This window comes from Lynx rufus, unplaced genomic scaffold (assembly GCF_022079265.1).
Source record: "Lynx rufus isolate CCGP_SWC_20201006 ecotype Redwood Valley unplaced genomic scaffold, mLynRuf1.p SCAF_2, whole genome shotgun sequence".
In the NCBI taxonomy this organism is placed as follows: Eukaryota; Metazoa; Chordata; class Mammalia; order Carnivora; family Felidae; genus Lynx; species Lynx rufus.
In genome coordinates, this window is record NW_025814834.1 from 197,057,339 (window position 1) to 197,076,783 (window position 19,445).

Sequence of the window (19,445 nt, forward strand, 5' to 3'; positions counted from 1 at the left end):
CGCAGTCGGTTAAGCGTCCGACTTCAGCCAGGTCACGATCTCGCGGTCCGGGAGTTCGAGCCCCGCGTCGGGCTCTGGGCTGATGGCTCAGAGCCTGGAGCCTGTTTCCGATTCTGTGTCTCCCTCTCTCTCTGCCCCTCGCCTGTTCATGCTCTGTCTCTCTCTGTCCCAAAAATAAATAAACGTTGAAAAAAAAATTTTTTTTAAATAAAAAAAAATTTTTAAGAAATCATTTCATATTAACAAATACCCAAGTAGTTAGAAGAGGTATAGGAGAAAGGAAATATCCTTTTCTCTCATGGGGGTAGAATCAGTAGATATTATTCAATTACTAACTTTGATAATTAGAAAAATCAGGGTTCTGAGTATGTATTTTAGTCACTAAGAAGTTAAAAATAGGTTATAGCACTTTTAAATCACTGAAAGAAAAAAAGTAAGCAAAACATAGCTCATATACAAAAGGTGGAAAGCAATGGAAACTATAGGAACAAAGATACAGACAGTGCAGAATTAAACAATAAAATAAAATTGTTCAGTTACTATGGCAAATACAAACTTATCAAAGCCCAATTCCCTATGAAAAACACAAAGACTCTTAGATTAGGTTAAATAAAATTTAGCTATATTTTCCATCCGGGAACACTACTAAGGTACAGTGACAGTTTGAACATAAAAGGATGGGTAGTGATGTATTTGGCAAATACAAACAACAATAGCAATCAGAGTAGCCTTCAAAGCAAAAAGCATTAAATGGAAAAAGTAGGCTCTTAATATTAGAGAATAACCTGTAATAATGTTTAAAATGATAATCCTGATGGGAAGATTGCAGGAAGATGCTCCCTTTGTGGTGGGCAGTGTGAAAATGCATATCAAAAAGCTATACACAGTGTGATCAACCACAGTCAAACATTTTTGGTTGTCTGCAGAGCCCGTAATGATCTCCTTAGCTGCCTCTCTCACATGGGCAATTGTCAACTATGTTTGTATATTCTACCCCACTCCGTGTCCACCGCCAACCCCAGCCACAGTGGCTTGAACCATAGGTGGGCCCTGACCTGACTTCAGCAGAGGGAATCAGGTGTCCTCTCTCGGGAACTTGAAGTTGAACCAAAGAGATTTTAGATTCATCTGCAGAAGAGGGACGATATAAATCCAAGTGGCCTGGATTGCCTGTCTTCTCCTGTCCTTGTAGACTGAGAAATAGAAAGTTCTGATTTGTGGAAAGAAAGTGACCAAGACATGTGGGGAAGGTTTCCTGGGTTCCTGGTGGACCCCAGTTCCTTGTCCTCCACCTTTATGAAGCCTGTATACAAATCCACATTCGCATTCTCTCCTCTCTGAGAGGCTTTTTGTTTTTCACGTATTCTTACCCTGAGTTGATTTGTGTTACTTACAGCCAAGATTTCTAATTAATAATGATCTAGGACCCACCAATCCTATTTCCGGGAATTGTGTAAAGATACGTATATAAAGATATTCCTTGAACTGTGACTTAAAACTGATATATTAGAAACAATCCAGGGCACCTGTGTGGCTCAGTCGGTTGAGCGTCGACTCTTGATTTCAGCTTAGGTCATGATCTCACAGTTCATGGGATAGAGCCCCACATCAGGCTCCGCGCTCACAGCATGGCACCTGCTTGGGATTTTCTCTCTCTGCCCACATGTCTCTTCATATACTAACTTGGCTTTAAAAGCTTCATATGAAAGGCCAGCCCAGCACACCCAATAGAATGGAAAAGAGTATGTCCAGAAAGAATCCATAAGAGGGTACAACATGCAGTGACCCACAATGGCTGTTGCTGAGCTGGCTACCACTTGTCATAAAGCAATGAGCCCTCCCCACCAGTTAACATGTTAACCTATACTGGAATCTGATTAAGCTGTATCAGGGCTTCACCCCCAAGGAGCAAGGGAAGTAAGGACAAAGTGAAACAGAGGAGTCCAAATGTCCTCCCTGCCCTTGAGTTCTTTAACAATAACATGGTAGATGTAGTGTGTGATCTGGGAGGAGGGGTTGTCTGTAAAAGACCGAAGGTCATGCACCAAAAGGCTAACGGTGGTTATGCCTGGTGGTGGTGGGACTTGGGGAATTTTCATTTTTTTGTTTTTCAGTATTCCACCAGCTTTCTGCGTTGAGCAGAAATGTGTAATTCTTTTTAATATAATGGGAAATCTACCCCAATCAAACTAGTAACCACAATATATTAAACACTCAGGCTGTGTTTAAGTGAGGATTTCTTGTTACTGATTTTTTTTTCTGGAAGTTAGGCACCTACTTAGCATCTTTACATGGAACGTCTGATTTCCAAGAATAGATTATTGATGTTCAGTAGGAGATGCTTATACTTTAAAAAGGTCATACGCTTTAATCATTCCTGGTTTTTTTCCTTTTTCTCAAATTTGTATTTAAATTCCAATTAGTTAATATACAGTATAATATTAGTTTAAGGTGTAGAATTTAGAGATTCAACAATTCCTTACATCTCATGGTGCTCATCACGACAAGTGCCTTCCTTAATCCTCATCACCTATTTAACCCATGTCCCCCACCCCCCACCTACCTCTCCTCTGGTAACCATGGGTTGGTTCTCTATAGCTAAGAGTCTGTTTCTTGGTTTGCCTCTCAGTTTGCTCCCTATGTTTGTCTTTTTTCTTAAATTCCACATATGAGTGAAATATGGTATTTATCTTTCTCTGACTTCTTTCGCTTAACATAATACCCTTTAGCTCCATCCACATAGTTCCAAGTGGCAAGATTCCATTCTTTTTATGGTTGGGCAATATGCCATCGTATATATACACCACATCTTCTTTATCTGTTCATCAGTCAATGGACATTGGGGCTCTTTCCATAATTTGGCTATTGTTGATAATGCTGCCATAAACATCAGGGTGCATGTATCCCTTTGAATTATTATTTTTGTATCCTTTGGGTAAATACCTAGTAGTGTAATTGTTGGATCCAAAAACGTATAAACAACTTGGAAAACTCAACACCTAAAAAACAAATAATCCAGTTTCAAAATGGGCAGAAGACATGAACAGACATCTTTCCAAAGAAGACATACAGGTGGCCAAGAGACACATGAAAAGATCCTCAACATCACTTATCATAAGGGAAACAGAAATCAAAACTACAATGAGATATCACCTCACGCCAGTCAGAATGGCTAAAATTAACAACACAGGTGTTGTTCAACAGGTGTTGGCGAGGATGTGGAGAAAGGGGAACCCTCTTACACCGTTGGTGGGGATGCAAACTGGTGCAACCACTGTGAAAAACAGTATGGAGGTTTCTCAGAAAGTTAAAAATACAACTACCCTATGATCCAGAAATCATTCCTAGTTAAAAAAAAAAAAGAAAGAAAAGAAAAAGAAAAAAATTCATAAAAGATGCATATATAGAAGGATGTTTATCACAGTTTTATTTTAAATTGCAAAACCTTGGAAACCTAAATGGTTAATAATAGAGCATCTATTAAATAAATTCTAGTCAATCATACAACTAAATCCTATGAACTCATTTCAATCATTTTTTAAGAAATTTAATTACAAGGGTGCCTGGGTAGCTCAGTCAGTTGAGCATCCAACTCTTGATTTCAGTTCAGGTCATGATCCATGCATGGGTCATGGGATCAAGCCCCATGTCAGGCTCCTTGCTAAATGTGGAGCCTGCTAAAGATTCCGTCTCTCTCTCCCTCTGCCCCTCTCCCTTGTTCGCACTCTCTCTAGAAAAAAATTTTTTAAAGAAATTTAATTACATAGGGAAATTCTTGCAATATAAGAGTGAGTGCACAAGGATCAACGCAAAGTACACAACACGCTGCAAATGTTGTAAGAGAAAAATATGTGTGCAGAAAGTATATACTATAAGAACTTACAGTAAAAGGTTAACAGTGGTTATCTGAATGACCAGTGGAGGACTTTAATTTTCTTCCTACTATTTTCATAGAAAATCTCATATTTTCTCTAGCAATCATGTATTACATTTGCAATTTTTTAAAGAGAGTGTTCTTTTTTAAAAAACATAGCGGGGTTTGGGGTGACTTTGGAAGTCATCATAACAGCAGCAACACTGGCAACAGCAGCTCACACTTGCATAGCACCAAATTGCATGCCATGTAGTAAACGGAAGCCGAGTTATGAGCCCATATTGGGCTCTGCCTCAGTAACACCATGCACACACAGTCCAGTCTCTGCCCAGAGGGATGGTTTTCCATTTGGAAAGTCCACCGAAGCCAGAGATGTTTGGCCAAAGGTCAGAAGGGAAACCAGCTGGCTTTAATGGGCACTCACAGGAGCCACACACAGTACTTAGATGCTGAGCAGTGGAAAGAATATGGGATTTGAGAGCAGCCAGACCTGGATTCAAGCCCCCTGTGCCACTTAGTTCCTGTATGACCATGGAGAAGTAACTGAACCTTTCTGAATCTCAGCTGCCTCATAGAGTAAGAACGCCTCACAGGGGGACCAGCCATCATGAGAGTTAAAGGTGACAGTGTGTGAAGGTGCCTGACTTATAATAGGTGCTCAGGAAATGCTTCTCTCCCCTTCGTTCAGTGCTAGTGACCATCACTGACTTCTTAGATGCTCTCTCCTTTTTGTTGGTGTTACCATATGGCTCCTAGGTTTCACATCAGAAAAAAAAAAAAAAAAAAAGATGACAGCAGATAAGCAAAACAGTACTTGGCTAAACTTACCCTGTGTACAGATCAATAGTCACTAGGATCTATGTGAATGAATGAGGAAGGAGAAGGTGAGGGATTGAACGAGTAAATGGCTACGTGCCCCAAGAATGGTGTTCTTACACCGGCTTGTCTGCTTCTGTCTTTTCAGCTTATCCACTCACCAAATGCCCTCCTCCCACCATCCTCCCCAACGCTGAAGTCGTCACAGAGAATGAAGAATTCAACATAGGTACCCTCTCCCAAACCAGCAATGACTGTGCAGTTGAGGAGGGACTGGGTTGGGGTGGGGCTGGCCAGCGAGGCTCATCTGTCCCTCCAGTCCACAAGAAACAGTAGGCCCAGTGCAAGATGGGTAATGTTCTGTCAACAGAGTCTGCACCAAAAATACCAATACTTCCTTTTAGCCATAGCTAGACAGAGGAGACAGGAAGGCAGTTTTCTTCTGTGATTCAAGTCAGTATGTTTTTGAGAAATAAGTCCACACAAGACACTATAAAAAGTTCCTGGAATGTGGAAACATTCTTAGGCTTAGCAAGGCTGAGCTGTGAGAAGTAGGCAGCAGTTTTCTGGGTCATTTGAGTGGAGTTGAGTGGTTATTTAAATCTGAACATAATGGAACCCATCACTGATTGCCTTGCCTAAAAGTGGGTTGAACTACTAAGGGATGCTCTGTCCAGACTTCTCCAGGGAACCCCTATATTGGTCTCTCTTTGGCAGGTGACATCGTACGCTACAGGTGCCTCCCTGGCTTCACCTTGGTAGGGAATGAAATCCTGACCTGCAAACTTGGAACTTACCTACAGTTTGAAGGACCACCCCCAATATGTGAAGGTAATTGCACGGAGCCATGCCTTTATGGATCTGGAGTTCCTCCAAAACATAGCCTTTGTCTTACTCTTCCCTATATTCCCAGTCCCTGCCCATAAAGTAAGAGGTCATTTGGTGAATGTCTGTTTGTTTGGATTAACGATTGCTCTAGAGAGATTCTCTGTCCTACTCTTAGGTCTGGGGCTACAAATTACCATAGTGACCACTTGATCACTTCTATTTCTGTTTTCCTTTGTTCTAACTGGTATTCTCTGGAAACGGCATACTGATCATTGGAAGGAAGAGTTCTGGGACCTTGGGAAGAGGTGGGCTTGCACACCAACCTGGCCCTACTGGAGTGCAGATATGCTCAAGGTCCTGTGTGCTGAACTAGGCAACCAAGAGTTGTCTTCATTCTAGTGTGATGCCTTGACAGAAGATGAATGGCTTCATCAAGATATCCCAACTAAGACCAAAAACCATACTCTCCACTCACCAGACATCTGACCTAGGACAAGATACTTAACTATCCTATGCCTCAATTTTCTCATCTCTAAAATAAGGATAATGATGTTATTTATGCCATGGACTTATTGTGAGGAATTCAATGGGTTAATGATGTAAAGCACTTTAGAACTATGTCTGGCACATAGTAACTGCCCAATGCGGGCTATTAAATTCTTACTACTGCTTCTGGTACTATTGCTACCAAATAATATTTTAGTAGTCTATGAAGAAACAGGTCAGCTTCTCCCCCACTTCTCATAAGGCAAGAGTAGAGAGTCTGCAATATAGATTGTTAGTGAGAAAGAAAGAAGCCACAGCCCTAGAACTAGGCTGCCAATACATAGAGAAAGTCATTATCTATGAGTTGAGCTGACCTACCCACACACCAAACAACCAGTTCCCAATAAAAGTGGGCTGTTGCTTTGATCTTGCTCCAGAACCTCCCTGATTTGCTCCAGACTTAGTTTCTCATCTCTGGCTCTGTTTCTGTGTCTACATGGCTCCAGCCTTCTTGGCTTTACTCCTGTTCTCAGACTCATACTTCCCTCTAGGACTTGATGTTGTGCTTGGCTTCTCAAGATGTGACCCTTCACTGGCTTTTTCTTTTTTTAACAATAGCAGCTTTATTGGGATATAATTCATGTACCATGTAATTCATCCATTTAAAGTGAATAGTTTGATGGCTTTTAGTATATTCAGAGCTTTGTAACCATCACACAATTTCAGAAGATTTTCATCACCTCAAAATTAACCCTGGACCCCTCAGCAGTCAACTCCCATTTCTTTCCAGACCCTCCTTCCTGCAGTTCTAGACAACCACCAATCTAGTTTATGTCTCTATGAAATTGACTATTTTAGATCTTTCATATAAGTACAATACTACAATAGGTAGTCTTTGTGACTGACTTCTTTCACTCAGCACAATGTGTTCAGGGTTCATTCATGTTGTAGCATGTGTCAGTGTACGTCATTTCTCTTTATTGCCGAATGATGTTCCGTTGTGTAGGTACTACATTTTGTTTATCCATTCATCAGTTGATGGACAGTTGGGTTATTTCCACTTCTGGCAGTTATGAATAATGCTGCTGTGAACATTCATATACAAGTTTTTGTGTAAACATGGGTTGTCATTTCTCTTAGGTATATAGCTACCAGTGGAATTGCTGGGTCATATGGTGACTCTGTGTTTAACCTTTTGAGGAATGACCAGACGGTTTTCCATAGCGGCTGAATCTTTTTCCCGCCATCAGTATATAAGGTTTCCAACTATTCCACATCTTCTCTGTTATTATTCTCTGTCTTTTAAATTACAGCCATCCTTGTGGTATAAAGGGTGTCTATCTCATTGTGGTTTGGATTTGTATTTTCCTGATGACCAATGATGTTGAGCATTTTTTCATATGCTTACTTTCCATTTCTATATTCTCTTTGCAAAAATGCCTATTCAGATCCTTTGCCTATTTTAATTAGGTTATTTATCTTTTCATCATTGAGTTGTAGGAATTCTTTATATATTCTAGATACAAGTGCCTTATCAGATACGTGATTTGAAAATTTTTTCCCATTCTGTTGGTGTTTTTTTCACTTTCTTTTTATTTATTCAAAAAAATGTAATGCTTATTTTTTTTTTTTTGAGAGAGAGAGAGAGAGTGTGTGTGTGAGCAGAGGAGAGCAGAGAGAGAGGGAGACACAGAATCCAAAGAAGTCCAGGCTCTGAGCTGAGCCTGGTGTGGTGCCAAACTCACAGGACATGAGATCATAACCTGAGCCAAAGTCAGACACTTAACCAACTGAGCTGCCCAGGCACCCCAGTTTTTTCACTTTCTTGATAATGTTCTTTCAAGTACAAAAGGATTTTTGTGGGTTTTTTATTTTAATTTTTATTTATTTTGAGAGAGACAGAGAGAGAGAAAGTGCATGGGGGGGGGGAGGGGCAGAGAGAGAGAGAAAGAGAGAGAAAATCCCAAGCAGACTCTGCACAGTGTGGAGCCCGATGCAAGGCTTGAACTCGTGAACTGTGAGATCATGACTTGAGCTGAAACTAAGTCAGACACTTAACTGACTGAGCCACCCAGGTGTCCCTCAAGTACAAAAGTTTTTAATTTTGATGATGTTCAATATATATATTTTTTCCTTTGGCTGTTTGTGCTTTTCATGTCATATCTAAGGAAACGTTGCCTAATCCATGGAAGATTTACACCTATATTTTCTTCTAAGAGTTAATAGTTTTAGCTCTTAAATTCAGGTTTTTGATATGTTTTGAGTTAATTTTTATATATAACATGAGGTAGGGGTCCAACTTCATTCTTTTGCATATGGATATCCAGTTGCTGTGACACCATTTATTGGGAAGACTATCCTTTCCCCCATTGAATTGTCTTGGCACTCTGTTGAAAATTAGTTGACTTACATAAATTTGGGGATTTATTTCTTGATCTTCAGTTCTATTATTTTTTTTCTGTAAGTCTATTCTTTTTTTTAATTTAAATTCCAGTTAACATACAGTGTAATATTAACTTCAAGTATAGAATTTAATGATTGAACACTTCCATACATCACCTGGTGCTCATCACAAGTGCACTCCTTAATCCCCATCACCTACATGACCTATCCCCTCACTCACCTCCCCTCTGGCAACCATCAGTTTGTTCTCTGTAGTTAAGAGTCTGTTTCTTGGTTTGCCCTCTCTCTCTCTCTCTCTCTCTCTCTCTCTCTTTCCTTTTGCTCACTTGTTTCGTTTCTTAAAGTGCACATATGAGTGAAATCATATAGTGTTTGTCTTTCTCTAACTTACTTATTTCACTTAGCATAACACTCTCTAGCTCCATCTATGTCATTGCAAATTGCAAGGTTTCATTCTTTTTTATGGCTATTATTCCACCATATATAGCTAGAGAGTGTTATGCTAACTGAAATAAGTCAGAGAAAGACAAACATGTATGATTTCACTCATATGTGGAATATGAGTGTGAGATAGATAGATAGATAGATAGATGGCATCTTCCTGACTTGATCATCTTATGCCAGCACTATACTATCCTGATTACTGTAGCTTTGTAGTCTGTTTGAAATCAGGAAGTGGGAGTCCTTCAACTGTGTTCTTCTTTTGCATATTCTAGATCTGTTGAATTTCTAAATTAATTTTAGGACCAGCTTATCAAGATCTGTAAAGAAACCACCTGGGATTTTTGTAGAGATTTAATTGAATCCATACATCAGTCTAGGTAGTATTGCCACCTTAACAATATTAAATCTTCCAATCCATACGCATAAGTTGTATTTCCATTCATAGTCCCTTCAATATATAATTTCCTTTTTTCTTTTGGCTTGTTCTACTTCTTTATACCTCAGCCATTGCCCTGTCCAATGATATCCTAGTCCCTTATGACAAGAATCAGACACTTTTCTATTATTTCAAAAGCATGCCTCTTACCATGGCAATATAGAAAATTTGGTGAAATTCAAATCTAAAACATTACAGTGCAATTATAGAACATCAAGGAAGTTAAAGCCATCACAAAGAAAAGACACATCAGACTCAGCATTATTTGCATCACCAAAAGACAAAATGCAGCAGAAAAAAATAATTATAAACTCAAATTCCAAACCCAACCAAGTTATCATTTAAGAGTAGGAATATATTAATGAAATCTTCAGGCAGACAAGGACTATGTAAAGTTACTGCTTACTAAAAGCATAATTAACAGATATACTTCAGTGCATTAGTCAGGATAGGTCAGGCATATGTTACATTAACAAGCAATCCCCACATCTCAGTGGCTTAACACAACAAAAGTTTATTTCTCCTTCAGGCAAAATTTGCTATAGTGCAGTGACTATAATGCTGGTGACTCAATGATCCAGGCTTCTTGAATCTTGTGCTGCCATCTGAAAACTAGGCCTGCTCCTGGATCCTACAGTGCAACAGAGTAAGAGAGAATGAGAGTTGCTTAAGGGCTTTTCACCTCCTCAGCCCAAAGTGGCACACATTATTCTACTCACATCTCATTGACCAGAAATAAGCACATGGATGGAAAGTGAAGTTTTTTGTATGCTCAGGAAACAAAAATAAAACCTAATATTTGTAAAGACTGGAAATATCTACCATATTCATTAAGAAAAAAAATGAATACAGGGGTGCCTGGGTGGTTCAGTCGGTTAAATGTCCAACTTCAGCTCAGGTCATGACCTTGCAGTTCATGAATTCAAGCCCCGCGTCAGGCTCTGTGCTGACAGCTCAGAGCCTGGGGCCTGCTTCAGATTCTGTGTCTCCCTCTCTTTCTGCCCCTCCCCTGCTTGCACTCTGTCTCTCTCTCTCTCTCTCTCTCTCTCTCTCTCTCTCAAAAATAAATAAATATTAAAAAAAAGAAAAAAGTGAATACAGATAATGATTCAGATGCAAAAAGTGACAATGAGCTAAGAAATCAGTAAAATAGGGTAATAATCTAAACAATACAGACTGTAGTAAACTTAAAAATACAAACACAACTGGACAGATAAATGACATTGGAGAACCTATTTAGAAGAAAGAAAAAGTGAGTTGAGGACCCTTGCTTGTTGAGGAGAAGCATAGATATTGATTAACCCTCTACATTAGTTAAAATACGTGTATTAAAAAGAAAGCTTAAATTTATAGGTCTTTTTTTTTTAATTATGGATAACCGTGGTATCTGTAAGTTCTAAATCCATAATCAAAAATAAAGATAATAAAGATAACTCCATTAATCCTATAGAAGCATTAAAGGAGAAAAAAATTATGGTAAACAGAAAACACAAAATAAGGTAGCAAAACTAAGTGCAAATATATGTGTAACTATAGTAAATATAACTGAATAAAACTGCTAATCCAAAGAGAGAGACTTCCAGATTAAGTAAAAAACAAGTTTAACTATAGCCTTTCCATAAACTTAGACTTGAATATCTTCATCTGCCTCCCTAAAGACATAGCTAGAAAGGTCTCACTCATCCCTGTTATGAAACAAAACTTTGAAAAAATAGCAAGTACCAACCTCTAAAATCTTGTGTAGTAAAGATAATATTAGACAAAATAGAATTTAAGGCAAAAAGTTTTAAAATAAATAAAGAGGAAATTTCATGCTGATAAACATAATCTATCAAACATATATAGCAGTCATAAACTTCTGTGTACCTAACAACATGATATTGAAATATATCAAGGAAAAATTGACAGAATTATGGGGAAAAAAGGACAAATTCACAATTACAGTTGTAGATTTTCACACACCTCTTTGAATGACAGACCAAAAATAAGTAGGTACATATAATATTTGAATGATATAGTTATATCAGTAAGTTTTGCTGCATAAAAACCATGCCAACATTTAGAGGTTTTAAACAATAACCACTTATTTCTTGCAAAAGATGCAGTTTAAATATAAACACCAGATAGATTGAAGAAGAGGAAATGATATACATGCAAATGTTAAACATAAGAAACATAATTTCAGATAATACTGCCAGCAAGGAGTATTACCAGAAATAGAGAAATTGTATAATGACAAAAGAGTTAATTCCATTACAAAAGATATATATGTTATATGCATATGATAAAAGAGCTTCAAAAAATATGAAGGAAAACTGACAGAACTAAATGTGAAAAGTAAAGGCAAAGTACAGAATACAAAAAGATATTAATGATACATATATTTTTGAAAGGACTTCTGTCTAGACTATGTAAAGAACTTCAGCAACTCAATAATAAGACAATCCAATAAAAATATGGACAAGAGACTTGACTAGACACTTTACAAAATAAGATGTATGAATAGCCAATAAGTATATGAAAAGATGCTAAACATCATTAGTCATCAGGAAAATGCAAATTAAAACCCTAATGAAATATTACTGCACACCCACTAGAATAGCTAAAACTTAAGACTGAAAATACCAAGTGTTGACAAGAATGTGGAGCAAGTGGAACTTTTATACATTGCTGGTTGGGATGTAATATTATACAGTCACTTTGGAAAACGGGTAATTTCTTTCAAAGTTAAACATATACCTGCCCTATTGCCAAGCAATTATACTCCTAGTTATTTACCTAAGAGAAATGAAAACCCATATCCACAAAAAGACTTGTATATGAATTCCATAATAATCCAAAACTGGAACTAACCTAAATGTTCATTAATAATAAACAGAATGAATGAACAAAAAAATTGTTCTGTGATTGCTACAGAGCAATAAAAATAAATGAAGTAGTAATACACAAAACATCATGGATCGAATCTTAGAAACATAATGTTTAGCAAAACAAACCAGGCACAAAAATAACAACATGTATGATTCCAATTGCATGAAATTCTAGTATAATCAAAACTAATCTGTTGTTATAGAAATAATATCAGTGATTTCCTGGAGCATGGGGCAGGTCATACTAATTAATTGCAGAGAGGCATGAGAGCAAGTTTCTGAGTGACAGAAAAAATCTATATCCTGATTATGGTAGTGGTTACACAGGCATATACACTTGCTAAAGCTCATTAAACCATGCACCTAAGATCTGTGCATTTCATTGTACATAAATTATATTTCAAAAATTTTGAATTTTAAAAAATGAATGAGTTATAAAATGCAAAAACAGCCTTACTGATAAATAAAAAGAAGTGCCTGGAACAAAGAGCCACAAAATAATCAAACCATTAGGTAAATTAAACAGAGAGAGAAAGGAGGAATATAGAAAAATAAGAAAGGGAAAATGGACTATAACCATTGAAGCAAAAGAAAATTTTTTAATTATGATCTTGTACAAATCTTGTAGAAATCTGTGCCGATAAATTAATGATATGAATGATTTTCTAGGAAGGTATAATTTGATAAAATTGACCCCAGTAGAGATATAAAGTTTATACTTTCCTAATTCTTTAAAAGAGACTGTTGGGGCGCCTGGGTGGCGCAGTCGGTTAAGCGTCCGACTTCAGCCAGGTCACGATCTCGCGGTCCGTGAGTTCGAGCCCCGCGTCGGGCTCTGGGCTGATGGCTCGGAGCCTGGAGCCTGTTTCCGATTCTGTGTCTCCCTCTCTCTCTGCCCCTCCCCCGTTCATGCTCTGTCTCTCTCTGTCCCAAAAATAAATAAAAAACGTTGAAAAAAAATTTTTTTAAAATAAAAGAGATTGTTATCAGAGGAAACCCCATTAAAGACATCAAGACTAGATGGTTTCGTGGAAGAATACTACTAAACCTTCAAAGGCCAGACATCTTGAACATAAGGAGAAAGAAAAACTTATAAACACTAATGCCCAAATCTGATAATTGTACACAAAAAGGCAAACCTGTGGAACCAATCTCATTTGAGAGGGCGTGCCTGTTTCCCCTCAATGGAGGAGTTTCAAGTAGAAAGGTGAGAGCTTCCATTGTGTATATAAACCACAATTTCTTTATCCATTCATCAGTTGATGGACATTTAGGCTCTTTCCATAATTTGGCTATTGTTGAAAGTGCTGCTATAAACATTGGGGTACAAGTGCCCCTATGCATCCTGAGAAACTTAACAGAAGACCATGGGGGAGGGGAAGGAAAAAAAAAAGTTAGAGAGGGAGAGAGCCAAAACATAAGAGACTCTTAAAAACTGAGAACAAGCTGAGGGTTGATGGGGGGTGGGAGGGAAGGGAGGGTGGGTGATGGGTATTGAGGAGGGCACCTGTTGGGATGAGCACTGGGTGTTGTATTGAAACCAATTTGACAATAAATTTCATATTAAAAAAAGAAAGAAAGAAGGAAAAGTGAGAGCTTCAAGAGCAGATCTGGTACCACCTGGACTGTACCACAAAGCCTAGGGGGAATTAAATATCAGCATACTTCCGTGACCTGTAGATATCAGGATAGTGAAATTGGAAGCATTTCAAAAGCAAGGCCGTTTTAGTCCAAGATGCCATTTTCTTTCCTTTCCCATTTACAAAATAAGAAGGAAGTTCTCCCAGGAGAAGCTAGTTAGTGCCTTCCAAAGCTCCCCCTTTCAGTAGCCTAGCTGGCTCAGTTGGTATAGCATGTGACGCTTGATCTGCGGGTCATGAGTTGGAGCCCCATGTTGGTTGTAGGGATTACTTAAAAAAAAAAGGGGGGGGGGCGCCTGGGTGGCGCAGTCGGTTAAGCGTCCGACTTCAGCCAGGTCACGATCTCGAGGTCCGTGAGTTCGAGCCCCGCGTCAGGCTCTGGGCTGATGGCTCAGAGCCTGGAGCCTGTTTCCGATTCTGTGTCTCCCTCTCTCTCTGCCCCTCCCCCGTTCATGCTCTGTCTCTCTCTGTCCCAAAAATAAATAAAACGTTGAAAAAAAAAAATTAAAAAAAAAAAAAAAGGGGGGGTGTTGCAACGCTACTCAGAGGAATCCCAGATGAGCTGTGTGAATTCTGGGCCATATAAAGCATTTTGTCTGTTAGCCCAGACCCAGTGCTGATTAGAAAGCCTCATTTCTGTGAAGGCAGAAGGTTTGAAGGAAACAGAGGAAATGGGTGGAGAGTGAGTAGCTAAATCTCCTCCCCAGACAGCCTCATCTCAAATTGTAATCCAGGAATTAGTCCTTGGCCTTGCAGTTCCAGAAACTCTCCTTTGTCAGTGTCCTAGAATCCAGCACATTCAGGAAGCCTGTCTAAAGGCACATACACAGCAAAATACCAATTTCTCTGTTTGCAGTGATTGGGATAGTGATTGGGATACTTGCAGCTACTGCCCAGGGCATGTCTCTTTCAAGGTACTGAAGAAGTTGATTCAGTCCTCAAAACTTTACTGTGGAGTCCTCAGCCCAAGCAAATAGAGGTGGATCATCCTCAAATTTATTTCAAATAGGATTTAGTGACACTTCCCTGTACCCCCAGGAGAGAGCACCTCCCTGGTTTCCAGGATGTGCAGGGCTCCTCTGAACCAGAATCTTCTCTAGCCTCCCTGGTGACAGACACAAGAAACCCAATCTAGCCCCTCCAGCACTCCTGTTCTAAGTTCTACATTGACTGTCTTCCTTAGGGTGACATATTTGTCTTTAGATATCTTAATACTACTAATCAAGCCATAGCCAAGCTCTGCTAGTTTCTTCTGTTCCTGGTGTAATTACCATCATCATCTCTACAATTTATGAAAGAACTGTGTTGCATGCTTTAAGTATGTTATTTTCTATAATATTATATATATATATATATATATATATATATATATATATATATAATGTTAACTAATGTACAATTATATAATGTTGTATAATACAATAACCCTGTAAGGCAGGTGTTATCTTTCTGCATTGGAGGTGGAGAACCTATTGCACAGAGAGAAAATAATTTGTTCAAGACCACATAGCTAGTAAGTGACAGTATAAATCCAGGTGTGTTTGACTCAAGATTCTATGTACTTACCTCTTCCCTATACTCTTCTTTGTACAAATCAAACCCATTTACTAGATTAACTCTTGGATTTAAGGATGCCTTACTGTTGTTTCTGTATGTATAATCCTCAGTTACTCCAAAGCCCATATCTGAGCTAGGATGTGATCCCAACAACTGGCCTCGCCTGAATCCCAGGAATATAGTACCCTTGACACAGAATCTGAGGTCCCCTCATGCCATGGTGCAGTATAATGATGGGTGTTGGGATCTTGTTTGAATGTGCTCAAATACTCTTGTTCCAGTGGTTGTCTTTTGTGACAGAGAAATGTGTTGGCCCCAGATCCATCTCCATCCCATGTACCTGGTATTTCTCTTTCTTTCTCCAAGTGCACTGCCCAACGAATGAGCTTCTGACAGACTCCACGGGTGTGATCCTGAGTCAGAGCTACCCAGGAAGCTATCCCCAGTTCCAGACCTGCTCTTGGCTGGTGAGAGTGGAACCTGACTATAACATCTCCCTCACGGTGGAGTACTTTCTCAGTGAGAAGCAGTATGATGAATTTGAGATCTTTGATGGTAAGTCAGTCAAATGTTGAATAGTTCCCTGCTGCAGATAGCACAGACCTGCTTTAGAACCTGAGGGATCTGTGCCATTACCTCCATATTAGAGCTTTCCAGAGGCTCCATGCAACATCTTTTGTACCACAGAAATCCCAATACTTTGGTAGCTGCTGAATTGTATGGACATGGGGCAAAGCTGCTTGTATTGTAGGCTCATCCTGCTACAGAACCCTTTCCTACTTTAGCACCTCTTCAAAGCAAGTACCTTGAATGTCATTCAACAAATGGATCATAGCAGTATTCCCACATGAAGAATACGCTGCCTCTGAAACCCAAAGGAGGGGCCACCAAACACTGTGCTTCTTTCTTGGTAGTAGAAGGGAAAAGGTGTACTAACTTGCTCTTTAATTTGGAGAAAAAGTTTCAGCATGTCCTCAAACCACTGGGGAAATTTCACCCAACTCTTTGTAGGACTTATCTCTTACCCTCTGGAGCCATGTGTCTTACAAAAGCATCTACACTAATTGTCCCTTCTGGCTAATCAGAGGCAATTAATACAACATCATCATATAGAGAACCAATATGCTATATTCTGCACAATGTCCAGATGGTCCACGTCTCTTCATACTATATTATGACAGTGATCAGTAGAATTAACAATGCTCTGGGGCAAGGCCATGAATGTATACTGTTGTCTATCTCGTGTGAATGCAAATTGCTTATGATCCTCCTTTCTGATGGGTATGGAAAGAACGCATTGCTAGATCAATAACTGCATTTCATGCAACCAAGGCTGTGATCATCTGCTCTAATGAAGATACTACATCTGGTACGTCTACTGCAAATGAGGGCCACTACTTGGTTAAGTTGGTGCTGTGAGGTGGATCTGGGCCAGGATTTCATTTATTACCAACTCCAACCCCCAGACACCTCTATTCCAACAGAGGAGCCAGCGATAGTGCTTCGGGTCCCCTGGTATCAGCATTAATTCACGCTCTGTATCCAAAATCTTTGGAATACCTGGACATTCCCTTTTTTCCAGTATTCAGTTGCCTGAGGAAATAGCAGTAGGCCTTTAGGGGGAAGGACTGGCAGAATCACTACTATCTATAATTGATAAGATTTTGTAGGGCCTTTTTTCATGGGGACCCAATCTCTCCTTCAGGCAAAGTGTTCTGGAATAAGAAATGGAACCTAGCTCAAGTCTCCAAACTGGGTGAGGGACTGAAACTTTCCATTGGGGTCAGGTTTTCTCACGTTTTTGACTACATATCCACGATCTGTTTTGTTCATCTATTCATATATTGGGAGGCTGCCTGTCTACCTTGCCCTTAAGAATATCATGTTTTGGGGACACCTGGGTGACTCAGTCAGTTGGACATCTGACTTCAGCTCAGGTCATGATCTCACTGCTCGTGAGTTTGAGCCCCACATTGGGCTCTGTGCTGACAGCCTGGAGCCTGGAGCCTGCTTCAGATTCTGTATCCGTCTCTCTGCCCCTCTCCTGCTCTTGCTCTGTCTCTCTCTCGAATATAAAATAAAACATTAAAAATTTTTTTAAAAAAGGGGGGTGCCTGAATGGTGCAGTCGGTTAAGCATCCAACTCTTGATCTCAGCTCAGGTCATGATCTCACAGTTCAGGAGTTCGAGCCCTACGTCGTGCTCTGTGCTGACAGCATGGAGCCTGCCTGGGATTCCATCTTTCTCTCTCTCTCATCCCCTCCCCTGCTCATGCTCTCTCCTGTCTCAAAATAAATAAATAAACTTAAAATTAAAAAAAAAAAAAAAGAATATCATGTTTTGTGAGACATCACCATAGATCATGCAGGGTAGGCCCTCCCAGCTACCATTCCAACCTTGCTGCACATTTTAGTAATTATGCAAGCCTCTGCCTGGCCCCTGTATTCTAGAATCTTCTCATCTCCATCAACACCAGGAAGCCCTATTCTATGGCAGCATCTCCTTCCATCAGTTTAGGCCAACAGAGGGTAGATAGGTGTTACTCAGTTTGTCGATGATGCTGGTGTTCACCCCCTCACCAGTGTGTTCCTCTTTGCTCTAGGGACTGGAGTATATTCCAGGGCCTCCTGAGAAACATGGTCAGCTAGTGGGTGTTCTGGTCTTATACAATAGACCTATTCTGGCAAGCCATTTCTCTGAGCCTTTTGACCCCTTCCTTCATGGTTTGTCACAGCAGTTCTGATGGCTCTATTTTGTTTAATGTGGTCCATTGCTTTTGCCAAGCTTCCAAGAGCCATCTCAGCAGCATATCAGAACCATCACTCAGGACTATTTCCAGGGCAATAAATCCTGTTATGGATTATTGAGCTTTATACTCTGCCTCCCTTGAACCAACTGCCTTTAATGCACTCCCAGGCATTAAAGGTGGGGAAAAAGAAGAGGGAGGGCTTTCTGGAAGAGCCTTGGAAAGGATTATTGGGGAACAATGTTGTGTGTAACATTGAAACATGATGTTTGCATGTAGCTTTATTGCTATTTATTCATTTAGTACATACTTTTTCTATATGGCAAGCACTGAGCTATTTTTAGTATGCACATGAGAAGTAGGTGGCAAGGTGGAGGTTCCCAGTTTGCAAACCAGCTCTTGCATTAACCAGCTGCTTGACCTTGGCAAGTCTCAAGATGGCAGATAAATTTCATCTCTCCTGCCAACTCCTATAAATTGGTACTGACTTCCTGGAGCACTGCTTTAGGGCTCAGGAGGAAGGAGCACCCAGCACAGTGGCTGGGGATGCAGACAGAGGAGCGGAAGTAGACCATTGCACCAGCCCTGACCATCTGAGCCTAATGTCTTCTCTTGAGGAAGGGAAATGGCAGCTGGTTACATTTCAGGTATCGAATCAAGGTACCTAATCTCTAGCACCCATGCTAGTCTGTAATTCTGTGTCCCGTACTCTCACCCAGGTCCCTCAGGACAAAGTCCTCTGCTGAAAGCCCTCAGTGGGAATTACTCGGCTCCCCTGATCGTCACTAGCTCAAGCAACACTGTGTACCTGCGCTGGTCATCTGACCATGCCTACAACCGGAAGGGCTTTAAGATTCGGTATTCAGGTGAGTAAAACATAAGGACTCAGGAGAAGGGCTACAACCCCTGAGCCCTTGAAGTTGCTCACCCAAAACAGCCAAGTAAGCCATGGGCCACATCCTGGTCAATGGCAGAGATCCTACCCGGGGACTGGCAGCCTGTCTCCTCTGAACCTCTCTCACTACAGCTGCACAAATGTCCCTGGCGGTCTCCAACTCCCCTCTTTTGCCCTTTTCCCCACTTTAAACTCTTCCCTCTCTTCTTTTTGTACTTCCAGCCTATTGTGTCTTTTGGATAAGTTTATTATATATCATCTGATAATGCCTATGAGGTGATCCCATCCCTAACACTGTTGAAACATTAATAAAAGTTCCTAAAAACTGAGAAACCCTAAGATGTGGGTCTCCACGTGGGAAATGTTAGGCAGCAAAGGATGGCCTATATTTTAAGTCCAGGAGGCTTTGTTCTGCTCTGCCAGCCAGAATCATAGGCAGAGGCAGGTCAG

The 19,445-nt window shown here is 40.0% G+C and overlaps 1 protein-coding gene across 1 annotated transcript in view; it reads left to right on the plus strand.

Annotated features, from left to right (window-relative positions):
* CSMD2 (CUB and Sushi multiple domains 2) overlaps positions 1 to 19,445 on the plus strand; it is a 600,117-nt gene that overhangs the window by 509,239 nt on the left and 71,433 nt on the right. The window contains exons 45-48 of the mRNA XM_047083843.1: positions 4,839 to 4,919; positions 5,408 to 5,521; positions 15,721 to 15,909; positions 18,820 to 18,966. Of these exons, the coding sequence (XP_046939799.1) occupies positions 4,839 to 4,919; positions 5,408 to 5,521; positions 15,721 to 15,909; positions 18,820 to 18,966 (531 nt within the window). The remainder of the gene's footprint in view (positions 1 to 4,838; positions 4,920 to 5,407; positions 5,522 to 15,720; positions 15,910 to 18,819; positions 18,967 to 19,445) is intronic.